The sequence below is a fragment of the Pituophis catenifer genome, unplaced genomic scaffold, assembly GCF_029215685.1.
Source record: "Pituophis catenifer annectens isolate HBS135680 unplaced genomic scaffold, rPitCat1.0.hap2 SCAF_7, whole genome shotgun sequence".
NCBI lineage: Eukaryota > Metazoa > Chordata > Lepidosauria > Squamata > Colubridae > Pituophis > Pituophis catenifer.
The window spans coordinates 47,193,217-47,213,038 of record NW_027256887.1 but is presented as its reverse complement, the minus strand read 5'-3'; the positions used below and the strand labels follow the sequence as shown (position 1 = coordinate 47,213,038).

The window sequence follows — 19,822 nt, the reverse complement described above, 5'->3', positions numbered from 1 at the left end:
GGCATTACCGAGTGGGCGCCTATGCTTCGGCGGATGCAGCCTTCGGCCGACGGGTGCTTCAAATGGTCCGACCTGAACCCTCCCTGTAGGACATGTGGCTTTGGTATGTCCCAAGCCTGACTGCCGTGACAGCCAGAGAGGAGAATGGGCGTTGTACTTACCTGATACGCCCCTTCTCTCTTCGCTGTCACGGCAGTCAGCCCCACCCCGGTCGTTTTCTGGAGGGAAAATTCGGGAGGGGGTACCTTTCACTTCTCTTGCCTTTTTTCCCGATAGACATGACAGTCTGCTGGATACCTTCGCCTCAAAACTGGAGCTAAGAGGAAGAGGCGGAGCTTAAGCTTTCCAGTGGACTCGGTCCTATTGGCCAGCTACCAGTCATCAACCCAAGCCTGACTGCCGTGACAGCAAAGAGAGAAGGGGCGTATCAGGTAAGTACAGCGCCCATTTTCTCTAGTTAAATCATTTTGTGACACACCCACTGGCATACATGCCCCTATCTTTTGGGATTTAAAAAGGTTCAGAAATATGAAATATAAATAAATAAACATTACAGAAAAGAATTTTGATCAGTGACTCACAAATCAGTGCTTATTAGTTTGCTTCTTGCATTAGTTACTGAGTATAGGAGCATGGATCCATGAACCAAGTTTTGTTACCAGTTTACATGTTTAGGATTGCTCCATGAACATCATACACACTACAGAGATGACCACAATTGAGCCCAAAATTTCCATTGCTAAGCACGACACTTAAGTGAGTTTTGCTCCATTTTACAACCTTAACAAATCTTCTTGCCACTGTTGTTAAGTGAATCATTGCAATTGTTAAGTGAATGTGGCTTCCACTTTGACTTTGCGTATCAGAAGGTCACAAAAGGAGATCCCGAGACAATGCAACTGTCATAAATAAATGCCAAGCATCCAAACTTTGATCACGGGGCCCGTGGGGATGCTGGAAGGGTCATAACTCTGAAAATCGGTCATCAGTCGCTTTTTTCAGTGCAGTTGTAACTTCAGATGATCACTAAATGAACGGTTGTAGGTGGAGGACTATCTGTAGAGGAACACTGTTCTTTCCTCTTTTAAATACTCTTTAAGAGCAAAACATTCTCACTTCCAGTTTTTTCTAATGTGTCTCTGTGTTACATTGCTATTTGAACTCATGCTTTTTTTTTTTGAGAGGGAATTGTATTTTAAAATGTTATCCACTATAAACCATTACTATCTGAGTTTCCCTGTTTGTGAATTTTAAGAGAAGTAATCTTGGCAATTAAATTGCAAAGTAGAGAAAAGTATAAATATTACCTAATTATTGAAAAGTAAAGGAAAGTATAGCTTTCAAGCTATGTAATCAGTATATATATGCATTAAATAAATATTTTTAACTGATTATAGGATTAGTAATAATGTTAATCACAAAAAGCACTTCTGTAGTATTAACATAGCATCCTATCTAGTGCTGATAATCTTTTATGATAAAGTATATTAGTTAATGTCAATTTTAGATTGATATAACTTTTTAAAATTTAAACATTGTGAGAATATTTTTTTCTAGAGATAAAACTTGAATTTGTCACTTTGTTTCAAATCTACTCTAGACAGTGAAATAATAAGTGAGACAAAGCAATAATGTGTTAATAGAATAGTAAGGTTAAGCTGTATTTAATAAAACTAAAGATAATAGATAACTGCTTAATCTCAATTTTCTCAAGTCCTATAGTGCATAAAATGAAGCTAAGTTTCTAACTTTTTTCTGAAATTGTGCTAAGGAATGGTATGTCACTATAATATTTTTGTATAATGTCAGTAGTTCTAGATTTGCATGTGCTAGAAATTATACATTTCAACCAACATATTTATTGACATTTTTTATTTTTAAATAAATTATTGTTAATGTAATCATACAATACACTTCCACTCCCTACAGCTTGCCTAAAGTAGTTAAGAGACGAGTAAATGCACTCAAGAATCTTCAAGTTAAATGTGCACAGATAGAAGCAAAGTTTTATGAAGAAGTTCATGAACTGGAAAGAAAATATGCTACTCTTTATCAGCCCTTATTTGACAAGGTAATCTGTATGCTTTTTCTACATAATGTTGAAAGTGGGAGTACCTGAAATTCATGTAGATTTTCTAATTTTGCAGTTTTTATTTCCAAAATTGTGCTTTACCACCTTATAAAAGGTATTGGGTCATATTAACATGGTAATCTGAAAGAACAATGGTTTGATCTTCCAGAGAAGTGAAATAATCAATGCTGTTTATGAACCTACTGAAGAAGAATGTGAGTGGAAAACAGATGCGGAAGAAGAAATTTCAGTGAGTACCTGTATGTTATTGGAAGTAGACTTAAAGGGCAGTCCTGCCTTATTTCATGGGAATGCTAATAGGAGGGTAGTCTAAAGCCTTTTTGTGTTTGCATTATGAAGCAGAAGGGATGGAACAATGGATTTTTGTTTCTTTTGATATTTTTTTTTAATTTGATTTATATGCCGCCCTTCTCCGGAGACTCAGGGCGGCTTACAATGCGTTAAGCAATAGCCTTCATACTTTTGTATATTTTATACAAAGTCAGCTTATTGCCTCCACAAACTGAGTCCTCATTTCACCTACCTTAGAAAGGATGGAAGGCTGAGTCAACCTTGAGCCTTGGAGAGATTCGAACCAGCAGTAATTGCAGGCAGCTGTGTTAATAACAGGGTGCTTAGACCACTGTACCATCAAGGCTCATATTGTTCATTTCCTTGTTCAAATTCCCTCCTGTTGAAACTAACGGGAGAGAAGTGAATTAGATTAAATTAAAACCAATTAAAAATTACATATGATGGCAAAATTAGTTTTGCATTTAGTGAGTTAGCCATGGTCTTTAGGGACCTCCTGTTTTTTTTTACTGTCTTTATAAATATAAAGATAAGAATTAAGAAAGTTACTGCAAAGAGGGGAATCTGGAGTCTTGAGTTTTTTTCATCTTGGCTTTTGCGGTGGAAAATTTCTGATCCTCTCAGCAGCAGTAGAAAAACATGTAGCCTAAAAGTAAGGACATTGTAGTTCATTGTCTGGTATGTAAATATACTTTGTAAACCGCTTTGAGTTTTTTCTTTATGGGAAACTGTATATAAATATTTTAAATAAGTAAAATAATTAATGTTCATCCAATTTTTGTAGCTGGCTGTATACCATTAAATTTGATAGGTATTTAACACTCAAATATTAGAAAGATTAACTTACTAATTTTAACAAGGAGGAAATGAAAGAGAAGGCCAAGCTGGAAGAGGAGAAAAAAGATCAAGAAAAAGATGATCCTAAAGGAATTCCTGAATTTTGGCTGACAGTATTCAAGAATGTTGATTTACTCAGTGATATGGTTCAGGTAAGGGAATAAACTTTTAATTATTTGAAATGTTAGTGATAAACTAAACTTATTAGAATATCTTATTCAGAACTAGGTAGCATGGACATCATTAAAATATTTTTTTCTTGGCTGTAGTTTTATTTTGTGTAATGTTCCATCAGTAATCCTTTCTGGGATTCTTCAGATTGCAAGTCTCATATTTGGTAGAAATATAGTGCTAAGTAAATATGATAAATTCCTTATTTCTGTGCAAGTCTTTTTGATGTTCCATGGAAATAAATACTTCCATGATAAATATATATTAGTACCGGTACCACCTATGAAACTAACAAAATTATTTGATGTTAAATGTAACCTGCTGTTCTTGATTTTCCTCTTTTGTATTATCATATTATTTCCTACTTTGTAATTGCATTAAAAGTGTAAAAAGCTTGCCTAATGTATTGCGGTTTTACTTTACATGTATAGGAACACGATGAACCTATCCTGAAGCATTTAAAAGATATTAAAGTGAAGTTTTCAGAAGCTGGAGAACCCATGGTAAGCTTGTTTTATTAAAAATAATAAGGCAGCTAAAATATTCTTCTATGTAGATTATTATTAAATTTGTATGCTAATTGACTCCCAGTGACTCGATGGCTCCTAAGTAAAAATATTAAAAAAAAAAAAAATACAGATATAAGCGAGAGAAGAAAAAACGGCAATGAAAAGAACCAGACAGGAATGAAAGAGAAACATGCCACACCATCTAAGAAAACACATTAATCCTTGCCAGCAAGATGTGGGTGAAGAACCAGGTCTTTACAGCCCTCCAAAACACTAGCAAGCTGGGGCCATTCGCATCTGGGGAGGGGGGACTCATTCCAAAGGGCAGGTGCTGTTATAGAGAATGTGTGTTTCTTGAGTCACAATAGATCATACATGACCTGTGTGACTTCATAGCAAAATTAAACACTGAAAATATGTGTAACAATTTGATACTTCATAACAGTAAAAACTTCTTTTGGACTAACACCTAAATTAAAATGTTAAGTAATCTGTCTCTAATGATCAGCCCATTAATTATGATTATCATTATAACAGTTTAAAGCAAAAGATTGTTTTTAACCAAGGTTCCCAAATTACTGAAACTTTTTAATCTTCAGCCCATAAGGATGCTTAAAAAGGAAAATTTTAAAGAATTTATTTATAAGTTCACTGCCTAGTTAAGCATATACAGTTAATTTATTTTGGTGAGAGTTCTATTGAAGTTATACCATAGGGAATTCTTCAGAGCAAGTTCTCTAAAAGGAAGAAATTATTGGCAAATAAAATACTAGTATTTTTTTTGAGGTAACACAGAGGGGAGAAATAGGACATGTCCTGAAAATAAGGCCAAGCCTGATTTTTGGGGTGGGCGTAAATATATGCCTTCTCCCGAAAATAAGTCCTAGTGACGGGGTGGGCATGGCCAGCACATGAGACAGCCCTTCCTTTCCCTGGTCACCTCAGGGCTTCTCTGCCCCTTAATTGGATCAGCGAGCAGCTCAGGCCACCATTCACAGCTGATTTGCGGGTGCTGCGCAGGCCGCCACCAATTGCAGCTGCAAAAGAAGCCGGAGGTCAAGCGACAGACCCCACATGCCTCACACCCTCATTACCTAATAGTGACAGTCACAGCAGGCAGTTCTGTCCACGGAACAGCTGCCTCATGGGTGCCACTCCGGCCAGCGCCTCCAGCAAACATGGCCGTTTTTGCCATGGATTGCGGCCACTTCTGCAGCAGGAGGCCAAGCAATGCACCCCATGTGCCTCACGCCGGCCTTCCCAAGGGTACTGTAGCAGCAGCTATCCACAATTTTTTAACCCTTATTTCATCCCGACCGTACTGGGCCACGTGGGTCAGGGCGAAATAAGGGTTAAAAAATTGTGGATAGCTGCTGCTACAATACCCTTCGGAAGGCAGGCTCGAGTCTCCTGCTGCAGAAGTGGCTGTGCCCGAGGAGCGCTTTTGGAAGAGAAGGAAAAGGGGAAGCAATTGCTTGCAAACTCCCGCCCCACTCCCACCTGTCTGCCGGGTGTCTCCCGGCAGCCTCAGAAGCCCAAAGCCTGCGCCCAGCTTCCTTTTCCACAGTGCCCAGCTCTTTATCGAGGGTGGCAGGTGGGGTGGAGGAGAAGCGAGATGCATGGAGTGAGACAGGGCTTGCTCCTCTTGCAGTCTTGTCTCCCCCTCTCGCCGAGCATGGCAGGGCTTCCTGCCCAAATTGGATGCAATTTGGGGGTGGCAGATGGGGAGGGATGGGGCCGGGGAGACATGAGACGCGTGTCTTACCTGCCTTGCAGCTCTGTCGTGTGTCTCGTTCTTGTCTGCAGGCAAACCCGTTGTAGGGTAAAAGCAAACTTCTCGTGAGTTTGAGAAGTTTGATTGAACTTGTGAGGCTTTTTTTTACCCTACAACATGTTTGCCTGCAGACAATGGTGAAACATGCGACAGAGCTGTAAGCCAGATAAGACACGCGTCTCGTGTCTCCCCGGCCACACCCCTCCCCACCTGCCACCCCCAAATTGCATCCAATTTGGGCAGTGGCAGGAAGCCCTGCCATGCCCGGCGAGAGGAGAAGAAGAGATGGCAAGAGGAGCCCCGTCATGCTCCATGCCTCTGGCTTCTCCCCTGCCCTACCTGCCACCCCCCTCGACAGATGGCGGGGAAGGGCAGCAGCCAGGCTGCTGTTACAGTACCATTGGGGCACGTGGAGTGTCTTACCTGCCTTGCAGCTTTGTCGCGTGTCTCGATGTTGTCTGCAGGCAAACACGTTATAGGGTAAAAAAAAAAACCTCGCGAGTTCAATCAAACTTCTTGAACTCGCGAGAAGTTTGGTTTTACCCTACAATGTAAGACGCGCATCTCATGTCTCCCTGGTCTCTGGCAAGGGGGAGATAAGAGACGGCAAGAGGAGTGAGACGTATCTTGCTCCACGTGTCTTGCTTCTCCCCCGTCCCATATGCCACCCCCCTTGATAAAGAGCCGGGTGCTGTGAAAAAGGGAGCTGGGTGGGCACAGGCTTTGGGTGTCTGGGGCTGCCGGGGATCTCCTGGCAGAGAGGCGGGAGCGGGGCGGGAGTTTGCAGGCAAGAGATGGATGGATGGATGGATGGGAGGCGGGCGAATGCCAAGAACGCTGGGAATATTCCCACCTTTGGTTGCCCCAGCGAACAGCTGATGAGCGGCTGTGTTGCGCTGCCACAGCAGCGCAACACAGCAGCAGCCATGAGGTGGCCACGCTCGCCGCCTTCTGCACCTCCAAAATAATAAGACCACCACCACCCCCGATAAAAAGGCCAAGCCCTTATTTCGGGGTTCAAAAAATATAAGACAGGGTCTTATTTTCGGGGAAACACGATAGTTTTTTAATAGATACAGAATTCATATTCAGCCATAATTGTCGGCCTGTTGTGGCGTTTGGGGAAATGGAGAGGAAGATAATAATAATTAATAATAATAATATAATAATAATAATGATGATAATGATAATAATAATAATAATTTTATTTCTATACCGCCCTCCTCCCGAAGGACTCAGGGCAGTGTACAGCCAATTTAAAAGCACAAGACACAACAATGATTAAAAATTAAAATAATTAAATAGATTTGGCTGGTTTAAAACCCCCCAAAAAATTTAAAATACCCCAATTTAAAATTATTATATTGATAGCCCGGCCTGGCGGAACAACAGGGTCTTCAGTGCACAGCGAAACACCCAGAGGTCGGAGATCTTACGTATTTCCGGGGGCAGTTCATTCCACAGGGCTGGGGCTCCCACAGAGAAGGCCCTCCCCCTGGGTGTCACCAGCCGACATAACTTGGCTGATGGCACCCTGAGGAGACCCTCTCTGTGGGAGCGAACTGGCCGGTGGGAGGCTATTGGTGGCAGAAGTCGGTCTCGAAGGTACCCGGGTCCTGTGCCATGGAGTGCTTTAAAGGTGATGACCAACACCTTGAATCACACCCGGAAGACCACTGGGAGCCAGTGCAGCTCGCGCAGGAGGGGTGTCACGCGGGCACAACGAGTTGCGCCCATAACCACCCGCGCGGCCACATTCTGGACCAGTTGGAGCCTCCGAGTGCTCTTCAAGGGGAGCCCCATGTAGAGAGCATTACAATAGTCCAGCCGGGAGGTGACGAGGGCGTGAGTGACTGTGCGCAAGGCGTCCCGGTCCAGAAAGAGCTGCAACTGGCGGATCAGGTGAACCTGATAAAAGGCCCCCCTGGCCACGGCCGTCATATGTTCTTCTAAAGACAGCCGTGCATCCAGGACATCCAGGAGATTGCGAGCCCTCTCTGGGGGGGGCAAAGATTCGCCCCCAATAGTCAATGATGGTATCAGCTGACTATATCGGGATGCCGGCAGCCACAGTCTTGGACGGGTTGAGTCTGAGCCTGTTCCTCCCCATCCAGACCCGCACGGCCTCCAGGCAGCGAGACATCACATCAAGGGCATCGTTGGGGTGGTCTGGGGTGGAGATGTACAGCTGAGTATCATCAGCGTACAGATGATTCACCCCAAAACCACGGATGATCTCACCCAGCGGCTTCACATAAATGTTGAACAGAAGGGGCGAGAGGACCGACCCTTGTGGCACTCCCCATGTGAGACTCCTCGAGGTCGACCTCTGCCCCCCTGCCAACACAAACTGCAAGCGGTCGGAGAGGAAGGAGGAGAACCACTACAAAACGGTGCCCCCTATTCCTAACCTTCTCAACCGCTGCAGCATGATACCATGGTCGATGGTATCAAAAGCCGCTGAGAGATCTAATAGGACTAGGACAGAGGAGCAACCCCTGTCCCGAGCCCTCCAGAGATCATCCACCAACGCGACCAATGCCGTTTCTGTGCTGTGCCCCTGCCTAAAGCCCGACTGGTACGGGTCTAGATAGATAGCTTCATCCAGGTGCCCGGGCAGTTGTCGTGCCACCACACTCTCAACAACCTTCGCCACAAAACGAAGGTTGGAGACCGGACAGTAGTTGGCTAATTCAGCCGGGTCCAGGGAAGGCTTCTTGAGGAGGGGCCTCACCACCGCCTCTTTCAAGGTGGCGGGAAAGGCACTTTCACTCAGAGAAGCACTTATAATCCCCTGGAGCCAGCCTCGTGTAACCTCCCGGGAGGCCAGTACCAACCAGGAGGGACACGGGTCCAAAGATGGACTTTGTGTTTCTTGAAGAAGTGCAGAGTATTGTACAAAATAATATAAAAGTTGTCAGTGTCCCTTAATTTATGGCTCTTGGTTATATTTGCTTGGATTGATTGAAATTACAGTTCAACAGCATTAAGAACTAATAACTTCAAAGGCTTAGAATTATTGATCCCTTAGATAAAAGAGTAAAATTAATAGAGAATGTAACAGCTTTGTGGTTCAGATTATAATTATACTTATTCTGACTTGTACTTTTTCAAAGACTTTTACTTTAGAATTCCACTTTGAACCTAATGAATTTTTCACAAATGAAGTAGTAACAAAAACATACAGAATGAGGTCAGAACCCGATGATTCTGATCCTTTCTCCTTCGATGGACCAGAAATTATGGGCTGCACGGGGTAAGTGTAATTTTGTATAATAAGTGGTCAAGAATTAAGATATATAGCCTCATGTTTAAATAAATACAGGTAGTTCTTGGGTCATTCATTCAGTGACTTCAAAATTGTAATGGGGCTGAACAGTTTTTTGTAATTCCAGTCATTGCAGTGTCCATAGTCACTTGATTGTGATCTGGGTTCTTAGTGCCTTAGTGCTGTTAATGACATTGAGCTGAGGTTATGTGATTGTGATTTCCAACATTCCCAGCTGGGTTTCCACAGAGTCAGTGGGGAAGCCACTAGGAAGTTGCGTCCTCACTTAGCGATGGCAGCCAGGCCTGCCAGAACTGCCTTCGCTGACATAGCATGTGACATTATGCTTTATGACCACCTAGCTTAAAACTTAAAACCCAATTGCTGTCACGTCAAGGGCTATTGTAAATTTATTATATAGAGAGGTAGTTCCCATTTACCAATTGCCTCATTCAATGATCGTTTAAAGGTACATTTGTGCTGTTTCTCAGTCATGTAATCGCCATTACATTCAGTACACATCGTACTGTGTCTGACTTACTGTTTTTCTTCCCCCTCATCTTTGCAGATGATTGGAGAGGAAGGAATTACAAGAAAGTAAGCAGACACACAATAGGGAATACACAATGAAAACAATGTGCTGGCAGTCAGAAGTTCACTGCACAACCAACTCAGTGTATTCCCTGTTGTGTGTTTCTTACTCTCTTGCATTACCTTCTTTCCCTATCTCTCTGCTTTGCATGGGTAATGAGAACAACGAGAAGAAAAATTAAAATGTATGATGTAGAAATTAATTTACCATTGTTTCTATTGATCACCCATTAACTGTTATCTTAGCCAGAAACCATGTGAGTGTTCAAAGGATATAAGCTAAACTCAAATATCAAAGGTTGCAATTTTATATACAGGTAGTCCTCAACTTATGACTGGTTGCTTAATGACTGTTGATCACAATTTACGTTTTTTGCCAGAAACAGGAGTTAACCTCCAGTTTCCAGGAAAAATGCCCATTGGGCATACTTAATGACCATAACATTCACGTAATTACCACAATATTTTTTAATGACCGTGGCATTTGCTTAAGAACACCCCCCCCAAAAAAAGTAAAAGCTGTCGTGGTTACATGATGATCCGTTTAACCACTGCCATAACTTACCATCTTAGTTCTGGACTCAGTTACAGTTGTAAGTCAAGGACTACCCTTAGAAGCACAAGGTAATAGAACAAGAAGCTGGATAACAAACAAGCAAAAAGAGAAAACAGCACACTAAACAAATACACTGCTCAAAAAAATAAAGGAAACACAAAAATAAGACATCCTAGATCTGAATGAATGAAATATTCTTAGTAAATACTGTGTTCATTACATAGTTGAATGTGCTGACAACAAAATCACACAAAAATTATCAATGGAAATCAAATTTATCAACCCATGGAGGTCTGGATGTGGAGTTACACTCAAAATTAAAGTGGAAAAAAACACTACAGGCTGATCCAACTTTGATGTAATGTCCGTAAAACAAGTCAAAATGAGGCTCAGTAGTGTGTGTGGCCTCCACATGCCTGTATGACTTCCCTACAATGCCTGGGCATGCTCCTGATGAGGTGGCGGATGGTCTCCTGAGGGATCTCCTCCCACACCTGGACTAAAGCATCCCCCAACTCCTGGACAGTCTGTGGTGCAACATGGCGTTGGTGGATGGAGCGAGACGTGATGTCCCAGATGTGCTCAATTGGATTCAGGTCTGGGGAATGGGCAGGCCAGTCCATAGCATCAATGCCTTCATCTTGCAGGAACTGCTGACACACTCCAGCCACATGAGGTCTAGCATTGTCGTGCATTAGGAGGAACCCAGGGCCAACCGCACCAGCATATGGTCTCACAAGGGGTCTGAGGATCTCATCTCGGTACCTAATGGCAATCAGGCTACCTCTGGCGAGCACATGGAGGGCTGTGCAGCCCCACAAAGAAATGCCATCCCACACCATTACTGACCCACTGCCAAACCGGTCATGCTGGAGGATGTTGCAGGCAGCAGAACATTTTCCACAGCGTCTCCAGACCCTGTTACATCTGTCACATGTGCTCAGTGTGAACCTGCTTTCATCTCTGAAGAGCACAGGGCGCCAGTGGCGAAGTTGCCAATCTTGGTGTTCTCTGGCAAATGCCAAACGTTCTGCACGGTGTTGGGCTGTAAGCACAACCCCCACCTGTGGACGTTGGGCCCTCATACCACCCTCCTGGAGTCTGTTTCTGACAGTTTGAGCAGCCACATGCACATTTGTGGCCCGCTGGAGGTCATTTTGCAGGGCTCTGACAGTGTTCCTCCTGTCCCTCCTTGCACAAAGGCAGAGGTAGCGGTCCTGATGCTGGGTTGTCGCCCTCCTACGGCCTCCTCCACGTCTCCTGATGTACTGGCCTGTCTCCTGGTAGCACCTCCATGCTCTGGACACTACGCTGACAGACACAGCAAACTTTCTTGCCACAGCTCGCATTGATGTGCCATCCTGGATGAGCTGCACTACCTGAGCCACTTGTGTGGGTTGTAGACTCCGTCTCATGCTACCACTAGAGTGACAGCACCGCCAGCATTCAAAAGTGACCAAACCATCAGCCAGAAAGCATAGGAACTGAGAAGTGGTCTGTGGTCACCACCTGCAGAACCACTTCTTTATTGGGGATGTCTTGCTAACTGCCTATGCTTTCCACCTGTTGTTTATTCCATTTGCACAACAGCATGTGAAATTGATTGTCAATCAGTGTTGCTACCTAAGTGGACAGTTTGATTTCACAGAAGTGTGATTGACTTGGAGTTACATTGTGTTGTTTAAGTGTTCCCTTTATTTTTTTGAGCAGTGTACATCTGACAGCAAGATAAGCCAGTGTATCAAATGCAAAGCTGTAAGCAGCGCTAAAAGGATGTCTGCTAAAAGAGCACCAGAATCATCTGAAATTGAAGCAGGCTTTGCTTCATAAAGGATAAATTTGAAGCGAGCAAATAATACCTTCATCAACAAATGGATTATACTAAAGTTTCTAAGACCAGGAGATTTCAACCATTAAAAGTAGAAATCATAGTTTAAAGTGAAGTGTAATTCTTATATGACAACCATCCAAAAGTATACATGGATATATTTTAATGTTATAAAATAAATGTACAGACGTCAGCTTTTTGCTGTAAAGAAAGTAAACGTATTCTGTGCCTAGCACTCCTAGTGTTGGAAATAACGTTAACAAATAGGACGCTTACATTTTCTGTATTATAACCTTGCACATTGAATTCTTACATAATGCAATTCACATGCCCAGATTCCGAAACATGCTTTCAGGTTACTGTGAATCTAGAACATTTTGCTTTATTTTTTTTCCTAGCACTTGAATTAGCTGAAATTTATAAGAATAATGGGAGATGTTTTCTCATCGGATCTGTTCTGACTTCATTATCATGATTGTTTATTCCCTGATGAGTGCCTAGGCTAACCTTTCCTAACCTAGCTTACTACTAGGTATGCTAGACTAAAGTGTTCATATTTCATTGTGCTGCATTGGGGGTCGGTGGATAGAGTTTAGTGCAATATATCTTAAGGCAACCATTTAAATTGTCTTAGATGCTGAATTTTCCAGCACCACTTGCCAGATTACCTGAGTGCCATAGTTTCATTGGGATTCAAATATCTGTTTTGGACTGGGATGGTAGTTTTTTCATTTTGCAGTAATAAGTGGAAAATGTATAGAGGAACTATTATCTGTGCTTTCATCTTAATTTTATAGCAGATTGAATACATTGCAGAATTCTGAATTGTTTAGTATGTATGTAAAATTTTCAAAGGGAGAAAACCCATTTATGTTGTGGTCAGAAAAAGTAATATGTACTACAGTATATTATTCATTCCTTAGTATTAAAGAATTACGTTCTGAGAAATCTAAATTATCTTTGTTGTTCATACAGTTGAATTACTAATGTATTCAGGGTCCAGTTTGGTTGTGTGATTCTATGTGCCAGGTCTATAGTAGTTAAACTGAACATGTAGGTATGTGCTTGATTTCATAACAGTTTTCCCATAGGTGCCAAATAGATTGGAAAAAGGGGAAGAACGTTACTTTGAAAACTATAAAGAAGAAACAAAAGCACAAGGGCCGTGGAACAGTTAGAACAGTGACAAAAACTGTTTCCAACGATTCCTTCTTCAACTTTTTCAGTCCTCCAGAAGGTAAATTTAACTTTATTTACATTATATACACTGTGTGCACAATTATTAGGCAAGTTGTATTTTCGAGGATTAATTTTATTATTGAACAATGACAGTGCTGTTAGTCAATCCAAAATGTTAATAACCTCAAATCTGAATATTTGAGAAAGTAAAAGTGAGGTTTTGGCTTTCTTAGGAGAATATGTGTGCACAATTATTGGGCAACTATTAGTGTGCAGAATTATTATGCAACTAAATGAAAAATGAAAATTTGCCCATCTCACTCGTTTATTTGCATGTTAAAGTGAGAATAATAAATAACTCAAAATGTACAAATAAACATTTCAGACATTTCAAACAAAAAAAAATCAGTAACCAACATAGCCACCCTTATTTTCAATAACAGTCATAAGCCTTCCATTCATGGAATCTGTCAATTTCTTGATATGTTGACGATCAACTTTTTGTGCAGCAGCAACCACAGCCTCCCAAACATTGTTCAGAGGTGTACTGTTTTCCTTCACCATAAATCTCCCGTTTAAGAAGGGCCCACAAGTTCTCAATAGGGTTTAGGTCAGATGAGGAAGGGCACCATGTCATTATTCTTTCATCTTTAAGGCCTTTACTGGCTAGCCACAAGGTGGAATACCTTGATGCAAGCGATGTAGCATTGTCCTGCATAAAAATCATGGTCTTCTTGAAAGATGCAGACTTTTCCTGTATCACTGCTTGAAGAAAGTGTCTTCTAAAAATTGGCAGTAGATTTGGGAGTTGATTTTGAGTCCATCTTCAATCTGAAAAAGGTTAGCTCATCTTTAATAATAGCAGCCCATACCAGTACCCCACCTCCACCTTGCTGGTGTCTTAAGTCGAAGTGGAGCTCTGTGCCCTTTACTGATCCAGCCATGGGCCCATCCGTCTGGTCTGTCAAGAGTCACTCGCATCTCATCACTCTATAAAACCTTTGAAAAATCTGTCTTCAGATATTTCTTGGCCCAGTCTTGCCATTTCAACTTAAGTGTCTTGTTCAGTGGTGGTTGGGTTTCAGCCTTCCTTACCTTGGCCATGTCTCTGAGTACTGAACATCTGGGCACTCCAGGTAGGTTGCAGTTCTGGAATATGTCAGCACTGGAGGATAATGGGTTTCTGGTAGCTTCATGTTTGATTCTTCTCAAATATTTGGCAGTTAATGTGCGGGATTTTTTTTCTCAATATGTTTCTTGCGACTCTGTTGACTATTTGCAACAAACATTTGGTGGTTCTATGATCATGCCCCAATATCTTAGCAATTTCAAGAGTGCTGCATCCCTCTGAAAGACTTTTTACAATTTTTGACTTTTCAGAGTCAGTTAAATCTCTTTTTGGCCCATTTTGCCTGAGTAAAAGAAGCTGCCTAATAATTATGCACATGTTGATATAAGGTGTTTATTTCCTTAGGCCACACCTTCCCTCATTACACAAATACACCTGATATGCTTATATCTACTAAGCATTCAAGTTTATACAGCTTGGAAGTGGAAAATATGCATAAAATGATGATATGGTCAAAATACTCACTTGCCTAATAATTGTGCACACAATGTATATATAAAAGGAACATAGATTAAAATTTATGACATTAGTCATAAATGAAAAAAACCCTGAACTATTGAAGTAGCATCCAGTTAAATAATAAAAATACTGTATAGTAAATCAAGAATGTTTTGATGGTTGGTTTTGACACTTGAAAGGCTTCTAGAAATAAGTATCTCATAGCCTGCAGCACCATATTTGAGAAGCCTTTGACTTAAACCATCCTGAAAGCAAACATCATGGAACAAACCTTAAAGGATAACTGAAAAGGTGGAACTGCTTATGTGGGAAGCAAGATTTCAAGCATTTCATTCCAAACCATTTAAAGATTTTCCAAATGATCATAAGAACCTGCTTACAGAAACTTATTGAAAGTCAGCATATCATGGAAGTGATATCCCCATGAAATGGAGACATTTGAGAGCAAAGCTTAAAGATTTTTAAATTTTAAAATCAAAAAACTTGATTTTTAAGTAGGAGTGCAGTCCATTTAGACTGCTCTGTATTCTAATACCCATCAATTAGCAGTGCCTCTGTTTTTGTCTTTCATTAGCCGATTAGCTTACATTATATATTATATAATGGCATTTGAACAAAGGTTTGGGACATCTTTTATATTGTTACATGGAAACAAAAGGTGGGAGCTTCGGGTAGTTACTGCAGTTAAATAATGTAGCTTTCTTAAATATATAATGTTACATCTTTTTTCATTTCAGTTCCTGAAAGTGGGGACTTGGTAAGTTTCACAGTGATTTTCTTTATGAATGAAAACATAACTTTTAAAATTTTTAGTTGTAATAAATGTATCCATTTGCTAATATGTACATATACATACATGCACACCAATAATACAACAATATTAAATGATCACAAGTTCCTAAAAACAGATTCGATTGTTCATGTGAAGGATCCAGGCAGTAAATGTATTACTTGCTATTTATGTAAGTACATGTGGACAGCATTTCCCATACTGTATGTATGAAAGGAGCTAGTGCAGACATCATATTATCCACTTAAGAGTTTAAACTTATAAATATATGTGTGAGAGAGTCCAAAAGATAATGTAAAAGTATCTTAAGGAAAAAGCATTGTAACCATACAATCATAAAGTCATATTGCAGGGTTTTGGGTTTTTTTTTTTAGTAAGAATTGATTTATATCTTAACAACTGTTGTTCTGCTAAGGAGACCTGATTGAAATCAGCTACAACCAAGTGCTCTCTGCAGTGGCTTTAATGCTCTGAAATTTTCCTTCCATTTATATAAGGTTTTCACCCATTCTAAACATTTTTATATACTTGATATAAAAGTTTATATAATTTGAAAACTTACAAAACTTATAACTCGTATTTCTCTTTTGCTATAAACTTCATGTTAGATTAGCATTTCTAAAGATTTGACTAATGTTTTATTGTTATTTATTAATTAATACAAATTTTAATTCACTTTTGTAGACTACTGCAAATTAACTGCCAGGAGAATCCAGAATCAAATTTGATAATAAATATTTTGTTAATTTAAAAATTCAATATTTCTTTATAGGCCAATAAATGATTTTTTGTAAAAAAAAAAAAAATGTTTTAATTATACAGTGAAGTGTATAGACCAGTATTTTTCAACCTTTGTAACTTTTAAGAATTATGAAATTAAATTCCCAGAAGTCTTTGACCAGAATTCCCACTCCAGTTGGGGAATTCTGCAATCGACACACCTTAAAGTTGACGAGATTGAGAAGGGTAATAGAAAATGCTGTTGACACTAAAGAAGTTGAATGAAATTGTGTATTTGCATTTAGTAAATGCAGCTAATGGCATTATATTTATTAATTTATGTATGTAGGATGATGATGCTGAAGCAATTCTTGCAGCTGATTTTGAAATTGGCCATTTTCTACGGGAGCGCATAGTTCCACGATCAGTATTGTATTTTACAGGAGAAGCCATTGAAGATGATGATGACGATGTAAGTTGTGTTTTAATTTCAGTTACATCAAAACTATTATAATATTAAATTGATTTAAAGCTAGATTGGCCTGTAAGTAAATATGCATACATATATATTCACCATACTATTCCCTTTTAAGCTGAACACCGATATGCAGAACATAGCAAAGAAATAGAAGTAAATGAAATTAAGGGCCGGGTAATAGGAGAATTTAGTGACAAAATTGCAACTATATGCATTTGAATTAAAGCAAAAATATTTCCGAAGATCAACGTTAGATATTCATTATTTCGCCTCTGAGTTTTGTTGAGCTCAGTATGCTGTCAAGTATTGTGATGATAAGCCTCAAAACTTTGAAATTGCAGTTACTCCATTAGAGTAGGAGGATATGAAACCATTTTGAAGAACCATAGAAACTAAAGAGCTCCAAATTTAAATTAATTTTATTCAATAATTCAAAACTACACCTTGCAACAGGATGAAACATGCTTCCCATTTCAATACAGAATATGGCACACCTTGAAGTACACTAAACATTCCTGATACTTGTATTCTGTTATAGAGTTTAATAGTGATTTTGGGGGATCAAAGGTGCTTAGGTATCATTAATCACTTACAAATATGGAAACCAAATAAATCACTTGAAAATTAACAATGGAATAGTTTTGAGAGAGGCTTCAGAAAGATATTGACATATCTAAGCTCCATAAGGTAGATAACTCAGGGCTTTTGCCTTGTATAACTTGTTGCTGGTAATCATTTATTGCCATTTTGTCTTGTGAAGCACAGCATGGCTTCTCTTTTTATAAATTCAAACTCTTGATTGATTTAGACCTCACTTCTGAAGCAAACCATAGTGCAGAAGTTTGTTCCATTTGTGAAATGCTTAGGTTTTGATCTGATGTACACTATATGACAATATAAAAAAGGATTTTGAATGACTAGTGCCTTTTCTTGAGAGGATTTAAAATTGTTCTATGACAGATACCAAGCCTATTAGCATGAAGATAAACTTTAACCAGCCATTAAAAAAGAACTGTCGACAGACTTCTACTATAACAAGCAGCAATTCTAATTGAAGAATCACAATGGAGAAACATTTGGAGCAAACAGAGTTCTTAGAGAACATTGTGCTGTCTTAGGGCTATGCTCTGTTTAACAGTTATGGTGGCACTTTTGCTTCAAAAGCTTTAAAGGCCATTAGAAATTTCCTCAGAATAACAATATCCCTCGGAGTGAAAGATATGCTAATCTTGCTTATGTGGAAAATAGGACATTTCATTGGTTTTAACTTGAATTGTGTATTTGAACTTTTTATTTTCAAGGCTTTAAATCTACTTAAAAATCATGATGCAAAACAATCCTACATCAATTTACTTTGAAGTAAGTCCTGCCTTCACTTAAGACTACTGAGGGAACCTGCTGCTTTTTAGATATTGCTCAATTTCAGCTTGCAGCAGGCCCATTAGCATGACTAGAAATGAATTCTGAGAACTATAACTCATCATCATTAGTAAGTGTGTAAGTTCTCAACTTTGATTTTAAAGTTAGCTGCTCAATAAGCTTACAGAAGGATAACACATTAGTTGGAGGCTTTTTTGGAATCTAAATGTTGTGGTCGTCTTGGAGCTTATGCATTTCTTTTTTCACTTTCTAGTATGATGAAGAAGGTGAGGAAGCTGATGATGAGGTAGGCTTTATTGTGGATTTCATAAACATTAATAAATCAATTGATTTTAGCAACTTAAAGTTATAGAAAAAAGTAACGGGAATTTTAGTCTTGCTGTACATGGCCAAATATACTTATATACTATACATTTATTTTAGGAAGGGGAGGAAGAAGCAGATGAAGAAAATGATCCAGATTATGACCCAAAGGTATGTGATCAGTTCATACCTTACTGAGTAATATTGAGTATTGAGCCATAGTGGCGCAATGGTTAGAATGCAGTACTGCAGGCTACTTCTGCTGACTGCGGGCTGCCTGCAGTTTGGCAGTTCGATTTTGATTGGCTCAAGGTTAACTCAGCCTTCCATCCTTCCGAGCTCAGTAAAATGACCCAGATTGCTGGGGGCAATATGCTGACTCTGTAAACTGCTTAGAGAGGGCTGTAAAGCATTGTGAAGTGGTGTACAAGTCTAAGTGCTATTGCTCATTACATTTAGAATTATTGCCTGTAAATTCCTGTAGCAGACCTGTTTGAACACTGATGTATCCTTTCCTTTCTTCAACAGAAGGATCAAAACCCAGCAGAATGCAAGCAGCAGTGAAACAGTGTGTATGTGGCCTTGAGGATTATCTGCACTGTAATAGCCTAAATACAACTATTAGTTACTTACAGCCTTATGTTTTGTATCTTGGTAGAATTAAGTAAACATTTTGTTAAAACAAACTGACAGAACCGGTTTAAAATGTAGGTTCCTTGTACCTAGCATTTTAATAGTACTTTTCTGCCAATATGTAGAATGCAGTAAATCCTAAAGCATGAATTGTTAATTCATTGCTATATATAGTTTGGTTCTAGTGAAGTCTGTTGTCATGTAGCTATTAGACTGCAGCTGTGAAGATACCAGAACTCTTGACGGAGACCACTATTTGTTTAGAAAAAATCCTTTCCCAGAGAACCAACCAAAGTATTTTTTGGCCCAGTAGTTTAAATGGGTTTAAGTCTGCTTGCACTGGCTGTGCCTTCATTACTTTGTCATAGAAATAGCAGTGACTTGTACTAATTAGGAAATGACATACGTTTTCAAATTTCATAACTTCCATATAAACTGTTAATTTCCATCAAGACCACATTGAATGTTCATAATTGTCTGCTTGTTTATGCTCTAGGTTTTTGTATTTTGTGATGGTGACCTACAGAAAATCTCTAGAAACATCATATTAAGGTTGTTTATCACTGGGATGTGAATAAACCTAGTATTTTCAGAAACTAGTTGTACTTGTGTATACATTTTAAAATCTTATAAGCAACCAAAGTTGTGGAAAACATTTACTGTTGGAAACAATCCTCACATATAGATTCAAAACACTGCAATGTGTCAGATGCTGTATTTCTGCATGAATTCATTTCAGTAGGCCTTGCATTTTGCATAAATGTGTTTTGACAATATTGTAGCTTGATTCAGTCACTTGGCACCTATGCCTCCTCGCAACAAGGGTGAAGAATT

The 19,822-nt window shown here is 39.7% G+C and overlaps 1 protein-coding gene across 2 annotated transcripts in view; it reads left to right on the top strand.

The window, feature by feature from the left end:
• The window catches only part of NAP1L1 (nucleosome assembly protein 1 like 1), a 43,509-nt gene extending 23,925 nt beyond the window's left edge, over positions 1-19,584 (top strand). The window contains exons 5-15 of one of the 2 annotated variants that reach the window (XM_070946634.1): positions 1,930-2,071; positions 2,241-2,321; positions 3,247-3,372; positions 3,823-3,894; positions 8,791-8,930; positions 13,009-13,154; positions 15,422-15,441; positions 16,544-16,666; positions 18,306-18,338; positions 18,476-18,526; positions 18,884-19,584. In XM_070946634.1, coding sequence (XP_070802735.1) covers positions 1,930-2,071; positions 2,241-2,321; positions 3,247-3,372; positions 3,823-3,894; positions 8,791-8,930; positions 13,009-13,154; positions 15,422-15,441; positions 16,544-16,666; positions 18,306-18,338; positions 18,476-18,526; positions 18,884-18,919 — 970 coding nt within the window. In that variant the 3' untranslated portion in view covers positions 18,920-19,584. Of the gene's footprint in view, positions 1-1,929; positions 2,072-2,240; positions 2,322-3,243; positions 3,373-3,822; positions 3,895-8,790; positions 8,931-13,008; positions 13,155-15,421; positions 15,442-16,543; positions 16,667-18,305; positions 18,339-18,475; positions 18,527-18,883 lie in introns of both variants that reach the window. The other variant, XM_070946633.1, reaches the window with a different exon arrangement.
• Positions 19,585-19,822: the final 238 nt, after the last annotated feature.